A 24,549-nucleotide genomic window follows, 5' to 3' on the forward strand; every position below is an offset into this window, starting at 1 on the left:
CTTGGATCTTGAGAGACGGGCTGTGGGCTGCAAGTCGGAGACCATTATTCTAGGCTGGAGGGAAAACAGAAGATCATGGCAGAAGCACATGGTGGAGAGAAGCTGCTCCAGTTAAGGCAGGCGGGAAGCAGAGAGAGCAAGTGAGAAAGAAGCCAGAGAAGGAGATGTAAACCCCCAAGGAACACCCCAGAGACTGGCTCCCTCCAGCCACACCCCACCTGCAGACAGTTACCACCCAGTATCCTACTTCTTTCAAATTATTAATCCATCAAATAAATCACAGCTCTCATAATCTAATCATTTTGCCTGCATTGTCCCACACACGAGCTTTTAGGGGACACTTCCTAGAAAGCAAGGAAATGAACCCAGGAGAGACTGGGAGAGATGGAGAGAGGTGGGTAGCAGAGGAGTGGGGAGATGATGGGAGTGTAACAGTGGCCTACTTTCTGCTGCTCTGCCGCTGCAACTTAGTTTTAAAATGGACCTGTTTTTTTCTCTTCCTCTCTCCATGCTCCTCCCTAATCTCTCCCCCTCCTAATCTCAGGGAAACAAGATTACCTTTCTTCCCCATTTTAAACAGACTTATCTGTCCTTGAGTACTCACCCACCATAGGAACAAAGTAATTCAGACTTTGGGGATGATACCAGGAGATCTCAGAAATGACCATCTCCTAAATTAACAAGTGCATTAAACTCCGACAGAGAACACGAAGAATGTAGATTTTGAATCATCTCTTTAAAAAGTCCCCTGCTCGCACTACTGAGAAGAATCACAGCCTCCGAGACAGGAGCTCCCTATGTTTCTCTTTACTAGCAAATAAATAAACCTTCTTTTTCCTTTTTCTCAAAATTGTGTTCTCATTACTGGATTGGCATTGGGGACAAGGACTAGCTTTTGGTAACAGGAGGAGGGGTGAGGTGGGGAGATTAGAGACAGCAGAAGTGACAGCAAGGGACAAAGAAGTCAGAGAAATAGGAAAGTTGAGGGAGAAGAGGAGTAGGAGTCAAAAGGGGAGGTGGGGGCAGGGTAGGAAGACACAGGGCCATACCGACCCAATGCCCTCCTACTGGTGAATGGGTGAACAACTGTGGTACAGCCATGCAATGGAGTTCTGCTTTTAGCTCAGCATGTTTGTAAGATTCTTCCATGTTGCTTTTTATTTCAGTGGGCTGCTATTTATTAATGTTATATCTTGTTACATCCTTTTACTTTATTATGTCAACCTTGTTGGGTGTGTGGGGGGACCTTGCCTTTTTGATTTTATCTCCCCCATCTGGCTTCTCCCCGCTGAAGTTAAGTTTTCATCTCAGAGAAGACTATCACGTAATCCCTTACCCCTCCCCTCCTTCTCCAAATGGCACCAAGTTGAAGGGCGCCAAATTCAAAAGTTTTCTCCACCAATGCCCCCCCCCCCGACACAGTGTCTGCTCACTGTTCCTGAGTCCCCTGCCAATCAGCACCCACCAAGCAACCCTTCTTAAGCTGAAGCTTCCAAGCTCAGGCTCTCTCTGCCCTCTCCCTCTCCTTTCTTCCCCTTCCCGCAGCCCCCCATAAAATCTCTTGGTTGAATTTCTGTCTTGGGTAAGTCACTTGCCATTCAGACTTAATCTACCATTATATTTGAAGTGAATTTCTTACACATAACATGCTTATTTATTTATTTATTTATTTTTGATACAGGAGATTGAACCCAAGTTGCTTTCTGCAGCCCTCATCCAGTGTGGGCTACTGAACTAAAGTCACTCGGGTGAATTTGGGGTGACATGAAAAGACCATGCAGACATGGAATGCCTTTTCCTGGGGGCTTCAGGAAGGCTTCCCCATCTCTGGGTCTCAAGCTCTGACAAAAAGTAGCAAGAGAAAGACATGAGAACCTGGTGAGAGTGAAGGGGCACGTTCTGAGGCTCGCCTTTTATCGGGGGTACTGTTCCATGGGACATTCTACCCGAAAAAGGGTAAGGGGTAGGATTGGAAACCCTACAGGGTGACCTCCATTCCTGGAGCCACACCTCATTATTCAAGCAGAGGTAAAGCCCAATGTATTGCAGAGTGCAATAACTTCAGGACCTCTTACTCAGGACCTAAAGGTGTGTGCATAGCTCCTCTCCAGAGCAGCCCCCGACAGTGCTTAACCACTGAGCCACATCCTCAGCCCTTTTTGCTATTTTTATTTAGAGAAAGGCTCTCCATGAATTGTTTAGGGTCTTGCTAAATTGCTGAGGCTGGCTTTGAACTTGTGATCCTCCTGCATCAGCCTCCAGAGCCACTGAGATTACAGGTCTGTGCCACCATGACTGGCTTGTCTGTAATTAGAGCATTTACATTTAATGCAATTGTTTATATGTTGACTTAAGCCTGTCTATTATTATTATTATTATTATTAGTTTGTTTTCTGTTTGATCTTTGCACATCTCTACTTTCCCCTGTCTTCCTTTAGATTACTTCAACATTATTTTAGAAATGCATTTTTGTTTATAATGTTTTTTGGTACTGAGGATGGAATCTAGGGCCTGGTACATGCTAGGCAGCACTTCCTCCTACCTTAGATTTACTTCTACACTATTGACTTTGTAAAGGATGCTCAAAGATTTGAAGTTGAATCTTTTTATTCAAAATGCACAAAAGCAATTAGTCTCCAATCGCAATAACATTTATGGTGAGTATATGAAAATTGGCCAAATTCTAAAACCCCAAGAGACATTACTAGAGGTATAGGTACTGGACTAGGACTTTTAGGACAGGCTGAATTTTCTATGAATGATGAAAGTCATAGTTTAGAAGAGTCGGTGTTTTCAGGAAAAGCAGCCTTCAAATCCCTGAATAGTAATTTAGACATCATTGTTATCAAAACCCACATGCGAGATGTTATCTACAGAAAACATAGTGGGAGAATAATACTGCCCAGCTGTGTGAAATCACAAATTAGTGACTTTTAAGTCAACTAAGAGCAAGTGAAGATGGAAGTTCGTTGAGGTTTTTTCCCCATAACACATCCTGGCCCAAATGAATGGCTGCGGCTTCCTTACTAACCAGCACTTTAATTCATTTTAGTCTTTCCTCCTTCTAGATATGTAATTAAGATACTTTATGAGTCAGCTTGTGCTGCCAGAACAAAACGTCACAGACTGGGTGGCTTAAGCAATAGACAAATATTTTCTTACAATCCTGGAGGAGGAGAGGCCTAGAATCAAGGTGTCCATCAATTCAGTTTCTGGTGAGGGCTCTTTTCCTGGTTTGCAGACAGCCACCTTCTCCTGTGTGCTCTCATGGACCTTTTTTTTTTTTTTAATTAAAAAAATTTTAGGGCTGGGGATGTGGCTCAAGCGGTAGCGCGCTCGCCTGGCATGCGTGCGGCCCGGGTTCGATCCTCAGCACCACATACCAACAAAGATGTTGTGTCCGCCGAGAACTAAAAAATAAATATTAAAAATTCTCTCTCTCTCTCTCTCTCCTCTCTCACTCTCTCTTTAAAACAAAATTTTTAATTGGCACATAATAATTGTACATATTTACAGGGAACAGTGTACTGTTTTAATATGTGTATAAGTATGCGATGATTGAATTAGATACTTCAAATCAATACAATCAGATACTTCAAATCAATATATATGCACAAAATGTAATGGAAACCAACGTTCAGGCTTCCTATCACTCAGGTACAAATATATATATGCAAGACAGGTGTTGGTAGGGGAAATAAAGTTTATTCAAAGTCACTCTGGAAGGAGATAGAGGGGCTGGCTCCTCAAAACAGGAGGGAAAAGAGGCAGTGAGGATGCAGCTGGGTGGTCTCCGTCAGCAGGGCTTCAGTCTTCTTAGTACATTGCAGTGGACCCTGACTTCCTTGGATCAGCTCCTATACTCGCTTTTCAGACAGGTCACTCTCCTGAAAGTTAATTGACATGTTTTGTGTTAGTTGATGACACGATGCATACTATCTGCCATAGAACCTCTAGGTGGAGCTTCTGTATAGACTTTCGATGGCAGACAGAAGGAAGGAGGATCACATTACAATACTATCCAAATGATCAAATAGACAATCAAATGCCGGGTGATTAGCATTTCTGTGTCCTCAGATGATCATTTCTACATGCTGGGAACATTCAGACTTTCCTCCTCTACTTACTCTGGAATATGTAGGTGATTGGTGTAGATTTTTATATAACATTAGAACTAACCACTCCCTCTCCCCACTGTTCTGGAGCCCTCATCCACCTCTCACTGTGCCCCCCTCCCCTCTCCTTCCTGGCTCCTAGGGTCCTCTATTCCACTCTCTACTACTATGTGGCCAACTCTTTTAGCTTCCAGAGTAAGAACAAGTGGTATCTGTCTGTGCCAGACTTAACTTCAATTAACATAGTGACTCCAGTTTCATCCATGTTTCCATAAATGACAGGATTTCATTCTTTCTTATATGCATGGCATTTTGTGTGCATGTAGGAAGGGAGGGAGGGATATATATATATATATCGAGAGAGAGAGAGAGAGAGAGAGAGAGAGAGAGAGAGAGAGAGAGAGAGAAGATGTTTCTTCTCGTCAGGACACTAATCATTTGGGATGGTAATTCCACCCTTATGATCTCATTTAACCTTAAAACCCACTTTGTCCCATTGTCCTTTACGTGTAACACCTATGAAAATGAAAATGTGGTATATAATATATAACATGATACAATAAAAATAATATAATTATAATATGATATTAATTAAGAGTAATATAGTAATATGTATAAACACTACATTATAATTTACAACGTTTTTTAATGAACTTGTGTCAATTTTGTGAAATATTTGCAGAATTGAAAATTTGGGTCTTCATGGGTTGACTAATTCTTTACAGGCCCCACATCTAGTTATAATCATAATCGTTCAAGGCTTCAATAAATGACCTTTGAGAGAGGGCACAAACATTCAGTCCATTACTAGTTCATGTTTATAAAGAGCTTGAGTAGAAAATAGAGTTCCACTCTGTGTGGTTTCAGTGGCTTGCTCTGCTCACCAACTGCCACAGAAGGGTCACATCTAAGGTGAGGGTGGTAATATTCCTGATGTGGATTTCTGTGAACTTTACAGTAAACTGATAGTCACCAGAAATCCCTTCTCCCAGCATTGGGTGAAGAAGGTTTAGGGATCTTTTGGATAATATCTCTATGAATGCACAAGCAGGTCTGATACACCCTGGAAAAATCTCATTTGAGTAAATTAGTGACATGAGCAAGCTATTCCGGAGACACAGACAAAACACATTTATTTGTGTCTTTCCACAATGTCAGGATTTATTGAATGACAATAAATTCTCAGGCTACACCACTTTCAGTGGTTAATGTTCAATGAGTACTTGTGGGTCACCTGATAGTCATAAGCCAGGCAATCACAAGGTTTTTTTTTTTTTTCCAATTGTAGCTACTAATAACTATAACCCTCAGGACACACATCACATTGCAGAGAGCCTAAGAAAGGGTTAGGGTGGCCTCTGGGGCTCCGGAAGTTGAACTGAGAAAACAGGAAGCTAGAGAGTGGAGACAAATGCAGAGTCACTGCAGATGGTCAGACAAGATTCCTGAACCAGTAGAGGAACTGGTTCAGGGAGCAGAGCTAATCCCAGGCCAGGTCCATGCAGACTGACATTTTAGAGTGTCAGTCTGGAGTCTCACCTTGGAGTGGACCATGTATGGTCATCACATCCTGGGCAGGAGAAACATGGCTATGCTGGAGCCTGAGGAAAGATGCAGAGATTTGTTGCTGTGAGAAAGACGCTCACCTATCCCAGCCCAAAGAATGAACCAAGAGACACAAGGAACAGCAGAAAGTAATGACGGGTCTTGCAAGACCAGGTAGCTGGTGGCCAGGGACACACAGATTGAGCACAACCAACATTTCATCCTTCAGAGAGCAGGATCCCTCCTGGTTCCTCGTGGGCTGAGTACTCTGGGTACACAGTCTTCCCCAACATCCCCTAGGCTTTACTCTCTCCTATTGGCTTATTTAAAGAAATGTTCCTTCAGTTGTTCCTACTTCCCTTTGTCTCTTGTGGCAGGAAAGACCCCTTTTGGATTGAGTTCCTTTTGGCACATACACAGTTTAGCTCTGTTGGTTAGGTTGGGTGGGTGGGTGGGGCTTCCTTCTTGTCTCCTGTGTGTCAGGAGTCTGTACATTCAAATATCCCCATTCCCATGACCTTATGTCTATCCCGGGCAGCTCTATCTGAAAGTGAATGAAACTCTGAGCTCTACTTACTCAGTATTGTGGTAAGAGGAAACTGATGGCCTCAAGCTACTATGAAACCTCACCAATTAACATACCACATCTAAATAGTCATTAGTCAACAAGTAGCCCTTTACAAGTTTGCTGGGGAAATTAACTCAGATTAGTTCCCTCTAAGTTCTTCTCCGATTTCTTTAGCTATTGCACATATCCTGAAGCCTACCTCGGTCTCTCCTGGTGAGTGGCCTTAGAGAAAGTTGCATTTCTTCTATATCTTTGGGAAAACATCTCTCTGTTGCAAAAAGGGAGAAAACAAGAAATTATGAATCACAGACAAGAAGACAAATGAAAAGATTTGAATAAGAGCTAGAGATTAGACCACAGGGCAAGGGATGCTCAAAAGGGGAGGTGTAGACATCCAGACTGCCCTCCTCCTTCCATCCCCCCTGCCCCCAGCCACAGTTGGGGCAGGGTCCTTACTTGCCACAGTTCCTGGAGATGGGAGATGAGTGGCACTGGGAGTGCACACCCAGAACTTTCAGTTTCAAAATAAAGTTTTTCCGGGGGCCAAAGGACTCAGGACAGCAGAGCTCAAAGCAAGGCCAGTAGATGCAGTTGAAGCCACAGAGCTGGGTCCGGTTCAGGGGCAGGATGGTGTCATCATTGCAGCACTGCTCCAAGGGGTTGTAGATCCTACCCCCACACCTGGGAATTGGCTGGCACAGCCATGGGCCAGTATCTGGAAGAGTCAGAGCTGGGTGGGATCCAAGGACTAGTCTAGTACCCACCTCCATTCCCAGGGCCATCTCCTCCCTCCTCACCACACCTGTCCTCACCTGTGATTCCTTCAGAGTCCGATGAGTCCAGAAGTTCATATATGAAGAGAACAACTGATACTAGAAGAGAAATGAAAGTGCTGGGAGTTCTGCTGACTTGCCATGAACAGGGCCACAAGACCATGTCACGGAGCTGGTGATGGCTCAGAGTGGATTTTGAGAGGAACTGTGGGTCTTGGTCCTAGGGTCTGGGTTGACAGGTGAGGAAATGTAGGGAGGGCCCTGGGAAGAGGGCAGAGAGATTGCAGTAAAGTCAGAGATAATGAGGTGGGGGGGATATCAGGTGGGAAGCTGAGAACTGAATAGGCAAGAAAGGATTAAGTCTGAGATTCAGAGGCACATTCGGGATGCAATAATACTCAGGCTTGACTTGGGGCATGAGTCTTCTTACCAAAGAGTCTGAGCACCATAGTTCCAATTAGGCTGTGGAGCAGCAGATGGCAAAGCAGCAGCAGAACTGGTTGTGGGATTGTAAGCTGTGGCTTATATAGGAATTTTGTACCACCCCCACCCCTAACTTGCCACCTCCTATTACAACAGAGGTAGCCTTGAAACCGGAAGGGGTATTGCTCAAAATCATATGTATGACTGTATTATGTCATACATCAATGAATTGAGCTGCTCTATCTGTTAGATATTGACTGCCCTTTTCTGAGATCCCCTTGAAATTCCAGGGCACATGCTACTCCAGAAGCTTTCAAAGTTGTGAATCTGGAAAGAGCCCTTTTTTGAACCTCATCAAGGTTCCAACCCCAGTTTGGAAGAACCCTCAGGTCCTCCTTCATCTGTGTGCAAATGACCCATGGGCTACTGGTTGTTCCCAGGCTTCTCACACTCCTCACCCTGGAAGTTGCAAAGGGTCTTTTTACCCCTGCTCAGTCCACCTCCCAGTCTGCTCTGTTCATCATTCTTCAGAGTTATTTGGGGAAAAATATAAAGTTGTATCAAGATCTAGAAGACCTTGGAAGTCTGAAGGCTGTGGAAATTCCTCCAGAGAGTAAAAACAGAAAGATCAGTGAGTCACAGGATAGACATCTGGGATTCATAAAGCAGATGGAAAGGCAGTGCCTTTATTTTTTGTAGGCTTCCTTGTCCAAAGAAATGCCCCATCTATGTTTCTTAGTATTATTTGATTGTCACCATCAATTATTATTTGTGTGATGAGATAATATATGGAGCACTATTAAGGTGTGCTTTTTCATTTTCTGTTGTTTTCCTCCCCAGCTCACTGTGAAAACCTTAGGATGGTTAAGGAGGGATAAAGTAGAAGCATGGTATTGTCCAAGTGCATCCTTAGTGGGAGAGACTTCCTTTTGTTCTCTCTTAAACTGGATGTGCAAGGGTTCTTATTGGTATATGCATAGCAATTATGACCCTCCTCTCATTTGGCAGGTGTATGTGTGCGTGTGTGTGTGTTTGCGTATTGTGCGTGTTTGTGTGTGTGTGTGTGTGTGTGTGTATGTGCATGCGCCCATGAACCCTAACAGGAATCCCACCTGTGAGAACAGCCCCACCCTGCTTACACAGACCAAGAAGAACTATATTCCTGTGTCCTAAATCAATTAGTTGACTTCAGAACTCCAAAGTCAGCAACCCACAAGTTTATAATACATGGAAAAGAAAACCCCACATGAAGGGAATAAACTGTGGAGGAAAATTATGCACAATTTCTAGAAGAATTAATCTTGGTATAAATAAAATGTCTGTGTAGAAAATTCTATTAAACCAAATGTTAAGCAAGAGTAAGTCGGATAAATTATATCAGTAAAACAAAACAAAATATACAAATCCAACAAGTCTTTTTTATATTCCAGATTCCAAAAATAGTTTATTATATACATAGTAAAAGCAAGACTAGCCACAGATGCCAGCTCCCTGTGTCCCTGGTGCAGAGGAACACCAAAATGAAATGGGCACAATGACTCCAACAATAATAGAACATTTTTTTGCCATATAAAATGCCACACTATAGTTGAATAGTTTCATGTCCTGCAGCATTAACCTAAGCGGGGTGTGAGAGAAAGCTTCAATCTTAATCACAACCCATAGGACTGGGTGACAAGGACTTCCTTATGACAGCCTTTCTGAAATAGATACAAATATCAGTGACTTTATAGAAGCTCCTTGTGAGCCTCCCAGGCGTTTCTGTGCTGGAAGAATTAAGGTGCTCCACTCAGAAATCAGCTGAGGTTAATCCTAGCCTATGTTTCCTGGTGGATGTACACCATCACCAGGGAATAAGGGGAGACATTTCCCTGAATCTAAGGAAAACTCCTGGAACTTACCATAATTGACATTAGGAAGGTTGTAAGATAAAAATTTAATACACAAATATTGAACATTTTCCTATCTCAACTTGGACATCTGGAAGCTGAAATTTTAAAAAGAGTCCCATTTACAATCCCTATGAAATACTTTCGCATATGTTCTGTAAAACACCCAGAGGGAGTATGTAGCTGATGCTCAAAATCAAAGATAACTAAATAAGTGGAGATTTAAATAAACTCTGTGTCATAATTTGGGAGACACAATGGGAATAAAGTTAAGCTGTCAGTTCTCCTTAAATGAATGCACAGAGTTAACACAACCCCAATCAAGATCCCAGCAGGAATATCTATCTATCTATCATCTATCTATCTATCCAACTATCTATCTATCTATCCAACTATCTATCTATCTATCTATCTATCTATCTATCTATCTATCTATCTATCATCTATCAATCATTGGTTCTGTTTAGATATACAAGACAATAGAATTCATTTTGACATGATTATACAAACATGGGACATATCTTTTTTTTTTAAAGAGAGAGAGAGAGAGAAAGAGAGAGAGAGAAGTTTTTAACATTTATTTTTCAGTTTTTGGTGGACACAACATCTTTGTTGGTATGTGGTGCTGAGGATCGATCCTGGGCCGCACGCATGCCAGGCGAGCGCGCTACCGCTTGAGCCACATCCCCAGCCCCATGGGACATATCTTATTCTAATTCTGACTCTGGTGTCTCTCAAGGTCTAGATCTTCCCCTTCCCTCTCACCAGTTTCTGCCCCTTTCCCTTTGTTGATTCTTTTGCCATTTACTCATAGTTTTTGGTTTGTTTGTTTGTTTTCCTGGGGTTTAAACTCAGGGCCTTGTGCATGTGAGGCAAACACTCTACCAACTGAGCTATATCCTCAGCCCCCCAAGGTTATTTTTTAAGTTAATTTCTTCTGGATGTACATGATGGTGAGATTTGCTGTGGTGTATTCATATATATATATATATATATATATATATATATATATATATATATATATACACACACATAGGAAAGTTAGAGGAATGAATGGAAGGGAGGGGGATGGGAAAAGGAATTTAAAAAATACATACAAACTAATTTTAAAATGTGCATGGAAAGGTAAGTGACCAAGGTCACTCTGCTTTGATTCTCACCCAAACATTGAACATAGGGGACGTATCCAGCTTCTCCTTTCCAATTGTTCCATTATCATATTCTTTAGAGTCCTCTTATCTCACTGCAAGCCTTTCTAGGCACTGATTAGTATTGATTTTAACAATATCACTAGACTAGAAATTGGTATCTTGTGAAAAAGATCTGCTACAACTAAGAGACCTAAAACATATGGTGTAGACTAGAAATGTAATGAAGGCCGAGAGGGCCTTAATTTGACTATTTATGAAGCTGGGAGAACAGGGAGAAATTATTATTGAAATCTAAAATTACCAATGTTTCTTATATACTAGAGGAAACTTTGGTAATAATGAGACTTGTGGTAACTGGGAAAATAGCAGAAATACCTAATGGACTCATGCTTTTGGCTAACGTTATTTTTATGCATAATATTCTGTATAATAGGTTTTTTTAGTTACATATAATAAGATTAGATGTGAAATCACACACACACACGCACACACACACACACACACACACAGAGAGAGAGAGTGAGAGAGAGAAACATTTTTATGAAAATTTGTAGAATGTATAGAAATATCAAGACTTCCTGGATTCAAAATTAGCTCAGTTACAAAATACCTGCCTCTCCAAATGGCAAGATAAATAAATGAATAAATAAAAACAAAATCAATGAAAACTGCCAGGAGCCATCCGTGAGCTATGGGTAAACTGGGTGCTGTTGGAGCCATTAGGCAGGAAAGCCTGGTGTCAGGAACTCCCAGGGGGAATCCTTTGGTTCGAGGATGAGTGGTTCATGTGACATCCTGCTTAGCTCACTGCTCATGTTCTAGAATAGTCCTGGAGAGGGGTGTGGCTTGTCAAATTGCCAATCAACCTGTTCACTGCAAGACCCCTGCCACGCTGAGAGGCAAGCACTGAGCCAAGTGCTGAAGCCTTATCCCTGCCTTTGATGTAATAAAGAACTGGGGCCTTTTTTCAGTCGTTCAGTTCCAGCTCCTATCAGGACTGGAAGACCCATCAGATTCTCCTCTTTTTATATCTAATTTCTGGCTCCATCTTTATTTCTTCCTGATTATTTCAGACTTTTTACTTTCCCAGGCAGCTCACACCTACTGGGAAGAAAACTGCTCTGTCAGGTGCTGGGCACCTCAGTAGAAAGCCTTTGGGGTAAAGCTCCAACTCAAGGTGAGATTGTTTCATTCTTTCAAAGGCCTTGGGAACACCCAAGATGATGCCTAATACATCTTTAACTGTCGGAGTCCAGCTGTGGCAGGGGGTCTCAGGAGACAAATGGATGGTGAGGAGTCGGGAAAGGCGGTGGAGAAACAACACAGACACAAGAGTGAAGGTGTTGAATCTGATTCTTTACTTGTGAAGTGAATCATACATACTTTTCATTTTGGCAGGCTCACAGTTTTTGTGGTTACAAAACAGGAAACATTATTCAATGAAACAAAATATTATGTAGTTACAATTAGATAAGAAGAATGTATCTTGGCTTATGCATAAACAAGCAGTTTTACTTTCGGCTTGCGTTTTGCTTTGAGCTGTTTCTGCTTAGTTAACTTTTAATAATAGTTAGAAATGTCCCAGACTATTGGCCTATACCTTGACTATTCTTTCTTGACTTACTGATTGGCACCGTGGTTATGGCAAGTGGTTAACTTGAAAAGAGAGGCTACTAATTTTAATCAAACAAGAGTAAGAGCACAAACAATTGTGCACAGGAACAAGAACAAGTTGCCCAGTACCAAACGCTAATCTGTCTTTTTAATATTAATTTTTCTTCTCTAGATTTTAATTTAATTTCTCAAAAATTAAATTTTCCTACAGGGGGTTTCTCATTGAACATTAACAATTTACGTTCCACAGCTGAATCATTGCATTTAGAGCAAACAGATTTATTCTTTAGAAGTAGTTGCATTAATTGGGAAAGTCATGTTTTTTCCCTCATACTTAATGGTTGTGGTAGTAGGAGCAAATGTGACTCCATTTTGTTTTATGTCTTCATCCTGTAGAACAACCATGCCAAGTAGAAGAGTCATGACTGGGGCAAGATGTTCTCTTCCTTTTGCTATAGAAACCTTTAAGAACACGGAACTACCTAATGGAGTACTGTTTCTGTAACTAGGGTCACGGGGCTGTTTCTGTAACTGGGGTGACTGGGCTCACTGTGACTGGTTAGGCTTCCCTCCACTTGATTGCACTGTCCTGCTTCTGTAACCTGGCTGGCTTGCCTTGGCTAGAGCCCCCAAACATCCCTTTTGAGGTTTTCAGGCTTATAAGGAGTGCCCTCGCAATTGTTTGGGGCTGATCAGGGGAACAGCTTTATGTTCTGGTCAGCGGCCACCGGTGTGCTTCAACAAAGGCTTGATTCGATTATACGTGAGTGGTCTGGAAGTCAGTTTATGAAACCCAGGGACGAAGCTTTAACTATAACATGGTCATATGAGAAGTCGCAACTATACTTATTAAAGGAATACAAAAACAAACTAGCCCATTCCCAGAAACATATTGCGCTCCTCCAGAGGATGGACGCCTTGCGCCATCCACCTCAGTAGGGCCTTGCCATTGCCTGAGTCAGGGGAGGGGCGCAGCATTTAACAAAATGTCCTCTGGTGTGTGTGTGTGTGTGTGTGTGTGTGTGTGTGTGTGTGTGGTGCTGGGAATGAACCTAGGCTTAGAACATGCTAGGCAAGTGCTCTGCCACTGAGTTCCACTCCAGCCTCTCCCAGAGTTTCTGAATGGCTTATCTCTTGGAAACCTTCTTCCACACAACAGGGCTTCCACGTATCTTAAGATAAGTCTCTCTTTCTCAAGGTAGAGTGAAGGCCCTGTGTCAAAGGAATAGGTAGTACAGTTTTGCCCAATGGAGTGAGCCCTCTCCTACCAGCAAATTCTCAGAAACACATGCTAGGAAAGCCCTCTACAACAGTGCTACATACACAGCCCCAAACAAGTACCCCTAAATGCAAATTTCTGGTAATTTTAAGATCAATGGAATTAATGGAAAATTCCAGAACTCTAAAAAACTAGTGAGTTCGTGAAATTACAAATAAAGATAAAATAGCATATTTATTTGCATGGGGTAGGGGGATTCAAGATGGCAGCTTAGAGGAAGGCTGCCTTTCCAGCTGCTCGTGGCTCAGGGTTCCAGCAGTGGGAGAACTGCTCTCAGTGAGGTGGGTGGAAGAGGAAATTCACTGAAATTCAGTATCACGGAATCAGAGTCTTAGAGACTCGGGAATTTGGGAACATTGAACAAAGAAAAGAAAGAATACAGCAGAGCAAGGCTGGCTGTGGCAGTGTTGCTGATTTCACCACAGCAGTGTTGGACAAACCAGATTGACAGGCCTGGGTGGGGCTGGTGGATGCTAATCTCTGCTGGGAGTCTGGATCCCAGGAGCCTCCAGAGAATTCTACTGGTGAGGCCGGCCGCTGCCATGGTATGGCCTTCCCAGGCTTCGTGCCTGCCTCTTCAGAGGGTCACAGGAACTGCCAGACTCAAAGGAAAGTGAGCTGCAGTCCCTTCCATATCTGCCTGGAGTCCCCCTGGGTACAATCTTCTCTATGCCTGTTTTACTCACGTTCTGACAGGTACGCCTTAGGCCACAGGTGGCACTCGATAGGACAGTATGGCAGCATTTTCTCTGATCTCTGAGGCTCCTGTAGCAGCAGGCTGTAACCCGGCCTCTTCAAGATAGCTCCCTGCCTCTGCTCTCAGCCTGCCAGTTGAGAAACAGAGCACTTTTGAAAAAATTTTATTTATTTATTTATTTATTTATTTAGGTACTAGGGATTGAACCCAGGGATTCTTTATCCCTAAGCCACATCCCTAGCCCTTTTAACTTTATTATACTGGGATTACAGGTAAGAGCCACTGCACACTGTGGATCTCCCAGCCTTACAGTGGGTGAATAAGATTGTCATCTCCTGGCAGACCCTGGAACCTCAAGACAGCAGGTACTGCCAGTGAAAATCTAAACTCTAGTTTGGCTTCCTAACCTCAAAATGTTTCTAAATCGGAGATTGCCGTGAAGCAAATCACTTTTCTTGCTACACTTATGTAAACAATCAAGCCCAAACTAAATTCATTCTGAAAAAGATTTTTTAAAATTATATTTAGTAAAAAGTAGTATTACTATAGTGGAAAAACAATTACATTTTTTAAAGAAAAACCATAATCTGCTATTATTGGATTATAGCACTACTCTTAATTCAACCCAATTATGATCTATCAAATGATAATTTTGCTGCCGATTATTGATTTACTTAAATAGTGTGCTATTAGCAGTACTACATGCTATATCTAGGTAACTACTTCTGGGGAAATTGAGGCCCAACTGCAAAAAATATCAGAAAACAGGTTGGATGAGTACACAGATCTCACTCAGGTCCTTCTGGACATTTTATCCATTCAGTTGGTTAGCTTCAAGCTTAGGTCATGGCTCAAGACAATTATGCAAACTGGCTTTGTTATTGTCTTGTTGGTTTCTCTTGCTTTTTGCCTTTTAAATAGTTTACCTGTTGCCAGATGCTGTGGCTCTGGCAATGCCAGCAGCTCAGGAGGCTGAGGCAGGAGGCTTGTAAGTACAAAACCCAGCCTCAGCAACTTAACGTGGTCCTAAGCAATTTGGTGAGACTCTGTCTCAAAATAAAAAAAATAAAATAAAAAGGGCTGAGCATGTTGCTCAGTGGTTAAGCAATCCCTGGATTCAATTCCTGGTAACAAAACAAAACAAAATAAAGAAAAAAAAATAGGCACCTATTACCTGGCAAAATTCAACAGAAGTACAACTCTTAATAAAATGTTGGGTATAGCACTGTGAGATGATAGCCATCACCTACAGAACAGTTAGAATTGAACTTGATAATGGACTCTGGGGAAACTTAGTATGAGAACCACTCCTACCTTGTCACTCAAATGTAGCTAAAAGTATTTGATCCTGATTCCTGGAGTGTTCCATCAGTCCCCACCAGCCTGCCTGCCTCATGTGTGCCGAATGTCCACTAGCCTAGCTCATCTTCCCACCCTCCCCCTTGCCTCGCACTGAGTTGCGCATGCCCACCTGCTTCACTGGCCCCTCTAGACACAGTGGAGATGTTCCTGGAACATGTTTAAAAATCAAACCTACTGCAACAAGTGTGCTGGTTTCACCTATGTATGCTCATATCTCCACAGAGGAGTGTTACAGAGGCAAGGGAGGGAGGGGACAAGTCCTGGGAGATTCTCTATACTCTGTCATGATTTGTCCTGTGTTATTTTTTGCTCACAAAGAAAACAGTCTCCGCCTCTCATCTATAAAAGCCCTGCCTTTCTCCTCGGAGTTCTCTTCAACTCTGAGCCATCGGTTCTACCATGAAGCTGGATTGAACAGTATGAAGACCAGATACTGCTTGCTAGGTAAGGGGACCCCAGCCCAGCCCAAGTCTGGCTGCTCAGATCCTCCCCCTCCTGGGGACCTAACTCTAACTCTCCCTTTCAGAGACCCTCCCCCCCACCAGCCAGCGCAGCCCAGACACCTGCAGCCCTGCATTTATCCTTCCTCTCCGCTCCTGTCTCCCTCTCTCCTAGTCTTCTCCCCTCTCTTCCTTTCCTGTTATTGCTCTATCCTCTCCCTGACTTCTTTCCTATACTCTGTTGCCTCCTTGTCTCTCACCTCCTCTCAGGTGCCTCCCAACATTTCCTTTTCTTCTCATTTCTGCCCTCTCTACCTCTGCTCACCTCCTTCAGGTGCCTTTTAGTCTCTCCCGACCTCCCCCTGCCTGTTCTCCCTCTGTTCCTGTCTCCGCTCATTTTTCCCTATTCTCACCCTCCGCCCCCGCCCCTGCCCTCATTGAAGCCAGGGACTTGCACTTGCCAGGCGAGTGCTCTACCCCCAAACCACACATCTCCAGCCCTTTTAAATTTATTTGGAGACAGAGTCTTGCTAGGTTGCCCAGGCTAGACTCAAACTTGTTGTCTCCCTGCCTCCATCTCCGTAGTAGCTGGGTTGTAGGCGTGCGCCAGCATGCCCTTCTCTTCCTGCTTTTTCCTCCCCTCTCCTCATCAGTCTCTTTTCTCTTGCTCTCTGAGCCTCTCCTCTTCTGTCTTCACATCCCCACCATCCCACCCCTGCCCTCCTCCTTTCTGGCCACTCCCCTGGATCCCCCAGATGCTCTGTTCCTCCACCATGCCTGTCAACAACCTCCCAATTTGTTCTCTGGTCACTGCTGTTTTACCCCACATACATCACATCAGGATGAGACCTGTTAGAACTTGTTGGTGAGAAGTCTGAGCTCTGATTTGACTGGAACCCTGTTCAGGGCAGATGGGAAGCAAATGCCGGCTACAGAGCGAGGAGGACTCCAGCCCAGGTTTCCGCCCATTTTGTAAAGTCATCCTTCTGTCCTGCCCCGCTCTGCATAGTTGCCCTTGCCCAGGCACCTGCTCCTTCCTATCCATGGGGAGAGCATTTCTTCATCTCCCTCTGTCCCTTGAACAGTAGACAAATACACAAGCTATAGCTCAGCTCAGCCCACAGGCCATCCTGATTTCTGCCCCTTCTCAGGGACATATTCTGCAAGGTCACTTCTTCTATTATATACCCCCAATGACTCCAACCTTTCCTGAATCTAAGTTGAAGCCAACTTCAGACCTCACCTGCCTTCCCAGAGGGTGTCCCTCCCAGCCCCATCCTCCACTAAGTTCTTCCCCCACCATTGCAGCATGTGTGGGCATCATCTTGCTCCTGGGTACAGGCACAGATGGAAGCACAGGTAAGGATACCTGGGAGTGAGGGGGCAGGAGGCCTCTCCAGGGATGTGAGCTTGCCTGGGACCACAACTTGGTGATAACCATCTTGTTTCCTGGGGATGAGTACAAACTCTGGCCCTTTAATGCATCCCCATTTGGTCAGGACTGTGGCTGTGCCAGCCGGTGCCCAGGTGTGGGGACCATATCTATAATCCCTTGGAGCAGTGCTGTGACGATGACGCCGTCCTGCCCCTGAATCGGACGAGGCGCTGCGGCCCCAACTGCACATACTGGCCTTGCTTTGAGCTCTGCTGTCCTCAGTCCTTTGGTCCCCACAAGAAGTTTGTTGTGAGGTTGAAGATTCATGGTGAGAAGTCTTGGTGTCCTACATCCCCCACCTCCAGAATCTGCAGGTTGTAAAGACCTGCCTTCATCAAGGTAAGAATACAAGAGGGGCTGGGGCAGGGAGGGGATCTGGGCACTTGGCCCTCTGGGGTGGGGGCCATGCCCCACATCTCCCCATCCCATTCCATGTCTGTATCTCTCCCACTTACTCAGTCTCTGCCTCTTTCATGTCCTGCAGCTGATCTGGTCAACCACTCCATCCTTTGGATGTTTCCTCCTGGGAGCTTGGGAACACGTGAACAGGACACATTCTAGGATATAAGAGGAATGGGGGGCATGGTTCTGTGAACAGCATTAAAACAACATGTCTTACAAGTGATCTGGCTAAATATGTTCTCTCAAGATTTACTCAAGGCAACTTGCTGCAAAATGATCAAATAGAAAAATTTCCCTAGGAAATTAATTATCAGTCAGTTTGGTAACAGATGTAGTGTTGCCAAAACTACACTAGTTCCTGATGCCAAATCAATAATGAGGACATGGTTTTGAGAAAAAGGAAGAAGAAGGTTTATTACTTTGCAGCAAAGGCTGTTGTTCTGGCCATCAGTAGGACAAAAGGCTTTTAAAGAGGTGACCCAAATGCTACTTTCCACATATTCTCTGTTGGAGTTGTAATTCACTTGATAATTTGAGAGACATTCATTTCTGAGATCTTCTGGTACCTTCCCCAAAGTCTGAATTACTTCATTGCTAGGGTGGGTGTGTACTCAAGAACAGATAATTCTGCCTAGCATGGATAAGAAAAGTAATACTGTTTCCCCCGAGATTAGGGAGCAGGAGAGATTAGGGATGAGCAGGGAAAGAGGAAGAGGAAGAAATACCTCCATTTAAAAAATCAGTTTCTGTTGCAGAGCAGCAAGGGCCATATTCAAAGCATAAAGTGGACCACTGTTTCAGTAGGGCCACAGGGTCCCACGTGATAGAGAATTTGGTCATCCTTCAAACCGAGTTCTAGAGTTTACTTCTCTTCTGTTATGTTTTGTATGTGAGGTGTCCTCCAAATCTCACACGTGAGACAATGCAAAAAAGTTCAGACAAGAAATGATTGGGTTGTGAGAGCCTTAACCTATTCAGTGAATCAATCCCTGATTAACTGAGTGGTAACTGGAGGATGTGGGGCATTGGGGGGCTTGGCTTTGGGGTATATAATTTTGTATCTGGAGGGTGAACTCTCTCTCTGCTTCCTAATCATCATGTGAGCTGCTTCCCTCTGCCACACTCCTCCACCATGATGTTCTGCCTCACTTTGAGCCCTCAGAAATGGCGCTGGCCTTCTAAGGACTAAGACCTCTGAAACCATGAGCCCTCAAATAAACTTGACCTCTCCTTTAATTGTTCTGTCAGATATTTTAGTCACAGCAGCGAAAAAGACACAAAAACAAATGGAAAGGCCTCCCATGTTTATGAATGGGAAGAATCAATATTACTAAAATGTTCATACTATAGATTTGATTAAATCCCCATCAAAACACCAATGACATTCTTCACAGAAGTAGAAAAAAATCCAAAAATTCATATGGAACCAGCCAGGCATGAGGGTGCAAAGCCTGTAATCCCAGTGGCTTGGGAGGCTGAGGCAGGAGAATCATGAGTTCAAAGCCAGCCTCAGCAACTTAGCAAGACCCTGTCTCAAAATATAAAGGTGTTGGGGGTTGGGACTGTAGCTCAGTGGCAGAGAGCTTGCCTAGCATATGTGAGGCACTGGGTTCAATTCTGAGCACTGTATTAAAAAAAACACTAAACAAATAAAGGCACGCTGTCCACCTGTAAGTATAAAAAATTTAAAAAATATATGTATAAATAAAAGATATAAAGGGGCAGGGATGTAACTCAGTGGTTATACCACACTTGGTTTAATCCCTGGTACTAATTTTTTTTTATAAAACCAAAAAAAGACCCTGATATCGAAAACAATCTTAAGCAAAAGAGAACAAAGTTGGAGGCATTTCAATACCTGTTTCCAAGCCTCCACAGAAGCAAAGGAACTAAAAGCCAGCATGTACCAGCATATCAGGGCATATAGCATTTATTACCCACCAGATAGATTCCTTCTGAACAAGAGCATTTTCTTGGGTCAGGTTGTGGCTCAGTGGTAGAGCACTTGCTTAGCAGGCATGAGGCACTGGGTTCACTGGGTTCGATTCCCAGCAACACATAAAAATAAAAACAAATACAGATGTTATGTCTATCAACAACTAAAAAAAAATTTAAAAATAGTTTCTTTCCATAGCCCTCACTGAGGCATGCTATTGTAAACTTGGTATTGCCATGACTTCTAACAAGTAAGAAATTCAATAAGAAATTCTTCCCTCTATCTTTATCCCTTTGTTCACAACATGGTAACAAGGGTTTACTTTGGGCTTAAGTTAAATTAAATCGAGATAAGTCCTTTCCAAAACTATACCAATACCTCTTGCAAAAAGAAGCTATATGCCCCATAATTACATCTCCCATAAAAAGAGCCATTTAAAAAAAATCTTTATTTTATTTTTATGTGGTGCTGAGGATCAAACCCAGAGCCTCACGTTGCTGGGCAAGTGCTCTATCACTTGAGCCACAACCCCAGCCCTGAGTCATTTTTTTTTTTAAAACCAGAAGTTCTTAAAGTCACTTAATTCCCTCATCTACAAAGCTATTGGTATTTCCCAACAAATGACTCAGGATCTCTGTGCTGTTGTGTCACAATACTGCTTTTATATTTGTGTGTTCCTCATCTAGACACAGTGCTAATCAATGCACAAGCCAGTGATTTAAATATTTTGTTCTCAATTTCTATTCATATAAGCAGTCAATTTTACTTGCTTTCCCCTATCAAGGACTCCTGAGGCATATTCTGACAGGCCTCTGTCTGGCCCCTGCTTCATTAAGAATATGTCACCAAACTTTTATAATTCTACTTTTCCTCTTACTGGTTTGCAGTGGCCAGTAGGCTGCTAAAAAACAAATGGCAATCTACACCATCACTCCATTCTTTATCATAGAGGTAATGCCAGAGAAATCATATTCCTCGTTGAGCGTCAATGAACATTTGCTAACTCTAAATCTCTGTGTCAGTTTTGCAATTTTAAGAGATGTAAATTTTGGAGATGATATTAACCATGTTTTGGTAGTTCCGCAGGTCCAGAAATATCCCACTGAGCCTGGGGAGTTTCAGTATACATACAACACATTCCCATGAAGGCTTTCACCAGAGCCCCTGGCATCCTTATGATTATGGAATGCTGACTCTACACTTACCTCCAAGTTCAGGGGGCTAAGGCATTAACCACATTCCTTCCCCAGCCACAGTGATTGGACAGGGGATAAAAAATACTCTGATTTTTCCCACCTTCCAATCTCTTGTGCACATCCTGCCTAAGAATAGAGCAGAGGATGGTGGAGCACCAGTTCCTCCCATCCACCACTATTTAGCAGCCAATTTCTCACCAGATATCATGGAAGCCATCCATCAGTGTCATGGTATATTAAGTCCAGAAAGGAAAAAACAATCATCAAAAATGAAGTTGAGTCAGGCACAGGGGCACACACCTGTAATCCCAGAGGCTCTGGAGGCTGAGACAGGAAATCGGCAACTTCAAAGCCAGCCTCAGCCAAAATGAGGTGCTAAGTAACTCAGTGAGACCCTGTCTGTTGGGTGTGTGGGAGACTTTGCCTTTTGGTTTTATTTCCCCCATCAGGTTTCTCCCTGCTGAAGTTAAGTTTTCATCTAAGAACATCATTGTAATCCCTTACCCCTCCCCTTCCTCTCTGAAGGGTGCCAAGCCAAAGGGCACCAAAGTCAAAAGTTTTCACGACCAATCCCCCCAGACACAATGTCTGCTTGCCAGTTCCTGAGTCACCTGCCAGTCAGCACCCACCACGTTGCCTACGCAACCTTTCTTAAGATGAAGCTTGCAAGCTCACTCTCTCTGCTCTCTTCTTCTCCTTTCTTCCCCTTTGGGCAGCCCCTACCCCCAATAAAATCTCTTGGTTGAATTTCTGTCTCTGGTGGGGTCACTCGCCTTTCACTGTCTCTAAATAAAATATAAAATGGGGCTGGGGATGTGGCTCAGTGGTCAAGACCCCTGAGTTTAGGCCTTGGCACCAAAAAAAAAAAAAGTTATAAGTTTCCAGATATATAAAAGCTGAAATATTTGTTGCTAGTAGACCTGCCATATAAGGAACATTAAAGGGACACCCAGGCTGGTTCCAAAACTTGATTATGGTGACTGAATAAAGAAAATGTGGTTCCCAGTTATCTCACTCCTTGGTATAGAACCTAAAATTAGCATACTACAGAGACACAGCCACATCAGTGTTTATAGTAGCTTATTTATAGCAACTGAGCTCTGGAACCAACCCGGGTACCCTTCAAAAGATGAATGGATAAAGAAAATGTGATATATATGTATATGTATGTCTATGTATATATATATGCATATATACATACATATATATACACATACACACACAAGATGAAATATTACTCAGAAGAATGGTATTATGGCATTTTCAGGTAAATGGAGGGAACTGGAGCCTATTATGCTACGTGAAATAAGCCAAGCTCCCCACCCCCCCAAAAAAACAAAAACCTTTAACAAAGGCCAAATGTTTTCTCTGTTATGTGTATGCCAACACACAACAAAGAAAGGGGAGAGAATAGAAGTTCATTGGATTAGACAAAGGGGAATAAAGGGAAGGGAGAAGGGATGGGAATAGGAAAGACAGCAGAATGAACTGGACATCACTTTCCGATGTGCATATTTGATTTCATGACCAGTGTAACTTCACGTTATGTACAACCATATTAACGGGAATTTATACTCCATGTATGTGTGATATGTCAAAATACATTCTACCATCAAGTATATCTAAAAAGAACAAATAAAAAAGAAAGCGTGGCATATTTACACAACAAAGTTTTACTCAGTCATACAGAAGAATGAAATGGTGCTATTTGTTGGTAACTGGATAGAACCGAGGTCATCACGCTGAGTGAAACCTGACTTTACTTGCATATTCAACTTAGTTCCAGGCTGTTCATACTCCTGATCATGCAAGTGAATAGATGCCTACAAGATCAGGAAGTCTTCTATTTATCTGATTTCTGACAGACCAACTCCAGCTGAAAGATTGTGAAATCATTCTTTTTTCTTAGTGATAGGCTTATAGCTGTGTGTGGCCTAGTTAGCCAACGTCTTCCCCAAGGGACTTCCAGTGGGATTAACACAGCATGAGCAATGTCTTAAAAGGCCACGGACAGACAACCAGAAAGGATTCCCCAAGCTAGGGTCAAGAGATGGAAACCTTTAAAACAGACAAACCAGATGGGGGGAAATTCCCTTAGGTTCCCTCTCTTCAATTAACTGTGATTCCTATACCAATGGAGTCACAGATACCCTCATGAAGAGGAACCAGATGTTCCTATGATAAGAAGTCTTAAGTCCCCAGGAAGAGAGACCCGATGTGTGGATTCAGGGGTCTCAAGCGCACTGAGGGAGTTCATCAGATGGCCCAGGGGTTCTGACTTTACTGTATTCACTTTCTTTTTCCTCAAAGTAAATCAAATAGTGGAACAAACCACACCTGCTCAGGAAGCAAAAGGAGCCTCCGCAGCTGCTGGGACGGTCCCTTCATCACTCCTTTACTCACCAAAACAGTTCCTCCAGTTAACCCCGACTTCCCTATCTCTGATGCTTTGTGTAATCCGCTCCCCACAAGCTCACCAGCCACCCTAAATCCCTCAGCAAGTAAGAGGGGTATCACCTGAAGTACTAAATCTGCCCAAGAAGGCTAGAAAGTGGAGGCAGTCTTGGGTTCCATCGGGGTTGCCAAATTTGATACCAAAAGCTCAGTCCTTGCCCCCAGTACTGATCCAGTAACAAGGCAAGGTTTTGGGGGAGAAAGGAAAAAGAAGTTTTAGTGCTTTGTTAGCAAAAGATAATATACAGTGACTCCTGTCTCGGAGGCTGTTATTCTAACTGCCAGGGGTTAACAGGTGGCTTTTATTTACTTATTTTAATTTTTTAGTACCAGGGATTGAATCCAGGAGCACTTAACCACTGAGCCACAAACACAACTCTTTCTAAAATTTCTAAAATGCTCAAAGTCAATTGCAGGTAAGAACAAGGAAAGGGAAGCACGAGGATGGTGAAGCTGGCTTTGGGAAAAAAGATTGGCTATTGAATGTCTGTTCCTCCCTGGACACACACCACCAATGTCTCCTCCAGATACCTCCATTGGCTGAGGGCTATAGCTGTGCCAGTCTGCACTCAGGACCACATCTACAGCCCCTTGGAACAGTGCTGCAATAATGACACCATTCTGCCCCTAAACTAGACCCAACTCTGGGGTCCCAAGTTTACCTCCTGGCTCTGCTTTGAGCTCTGCTGTCCTGAGTCCTTTGGTCCCCAGAAGTTTGTTGTGAGGCTGAAAGACCTGGGTGTGATGTGTGAGTGCCACTTATCTCCTGTCTCCAGGAACTGCAGGTAAAGGACAGCCAACTTGCTGCTGGCTAAAGGAAGGAGGGAGAGAGGAGGGTGCAGACACCCTAGACCTTCTCTCCTGTTTTATTTCTGTCCATTTCTGTAGTATTCTTACTCTTTTCCTCCTCTACATCTCATAATCATTAAATTTTTCTTTCTCTGCAGTTGAAGGAAAACTTTCTAGACAAGATCTCTTTGAAAATGTGTAGTTTGCCATACACTAAGCACTAAGCTCAAATTATACCACCAGCTTCACCTCGATGTGCCAAGATGGCCCTGTGCCACTCACCTGAGGGTGCTCAGACTCCCCAACTGCCTTCACCTCCTCAAGACCCAGGTTTGTGTTCTATTAAAGCAGAGATGACATCACCCGTCTCACTGGGCTCTGAGAGGCCTCAGGGGGAAGAAGCTCAGGATATGACGACTGAGTGAATGGAACAGGAAGAAAATTCTTAGGACTTTTTTAAGCATCAAAAAGTTTGCATGTC

At 43.3% G+C, this 24,549-nt stretch overlaps 2 protein-coding genes and 1 long non-coding RNA gene across 9 annotated transcripts in view; 1 reads left to right on the forward strand and 2 right to left on the reverse strand.

Moving 5' to 3' along the window:
- LOC101970104 (insulin growth factor-like family member 4) overlaps positions 1-24,549 on the reverse strand; it is a 51,592-nt gene that overhangs the window by 21,382 nt on the left and 5,661 nt on the right. For 2 of the 3 annotated variants that reach the window (XM_078031829.1, XM_078031827.1), the window contains 2 exons: positions 19,635-24,485; positions 17,747-17,848 (listed from right to left, as the gene is read on the reverse strand). The gene's annotated coding sequence lies outside the window, so the exon portion shown is untranslated. Of the gene's footprint in view, positions 1-11,863; positions 14,182-17,746; positions 17,849-19,634; positions 24,486-24,549 lie in introns of those variants that run through there. The other variant, XM_078031828.1, reaches the window with a different exon arrangement.
- Positions 3,686-8,043, reverse strand: LOC110599480 (insulin growth factor-like family member 3). Of its 5 annotated transcripts, none has more exons than XR_013431208.1 (6): positions 7,432-8,043; positions 7,041-7,262; positions 6,685-6,958; positions 6,428-6,496; positions 5,655-5,716; positions 3,686-3,887 (listed from the first exon to the last, which is right to left on the reverse strand). XR_013431208.1 is itself a non-coding variant. In XM_040279683.2 (5 exons), the coding sequence occupies exons 1-5, from the start codon at positions 7,448-7,450 to the stop codon at positions 5,638-5,640; spliced, it is 501 nt and encodes a 166-aa protein (XP_040135617.2). In that variant the 5' UTR covers positions 7,451-8,042; the 3' UTR covers positions 4,833-5,637. The 5 variants fall into 5 exon arrangements, 2 of the variants coding, with proteins under 2 accessions (XP_040135617.2, XP_077889388.1); XR_013431207.1 differs by having other exon boundaries at positions 6,685-6,943; positions 7,432-8,038; XR_013431206.1 differs by having other exon boundaries at positions 6,685-6,943; positions 7,041-7,100; positions 7,432-8,025.
- LOC120887976 (uncharacterized) lies at positions 15,777-17,916 on the forward strand. Its single transcript, XR_013430704.1, has 4 exons — positions 15,777-15,860; positions 17,165-17,215; positions 17,356-17,630; positions 17,776-17,916. It is a non-coding gene; the product is annotated as an uncharacterized LOC120887976 (long non-coding RNA).

The sequence above is a fragment of the Ictidomys tridecemlineatus genome, chromosome 15 (assembly GCF_052094955.1).
Source record: "Ictidomys tridecemlineatus isolate mIctTri1 chromosome 15, mIctTri1.hap1, whole genome shotgun sequence".
Classification (NCBI taxonomy): Eukaryota; Metazoa; Chordata; class Mammalia; order Rodentia; family Sciuridae; genus Ictidomys; species Ictidomys tridecemlineatus.

Bases quoted from the DNA above. Each gene is read 5' to 3' on its own strand.
- LOC110599480 (XM_040279683.2), bottom strand. The intron at 6,497-6,684 runs GTAAGGACCCTG...TTTTTGCAACAG, and splicing joins ATCTCCAGGAACTGTGGCAA to AGAGATGTTTTCCCAAAGAT. The intron at 5,717-6,427 runs GTAGGCTTCAGG...ATCTTTCCTCAG, and splicing joins ACTCACCAGGAGAGACCGAG to GCTCCAGCATAGCCATGTTT.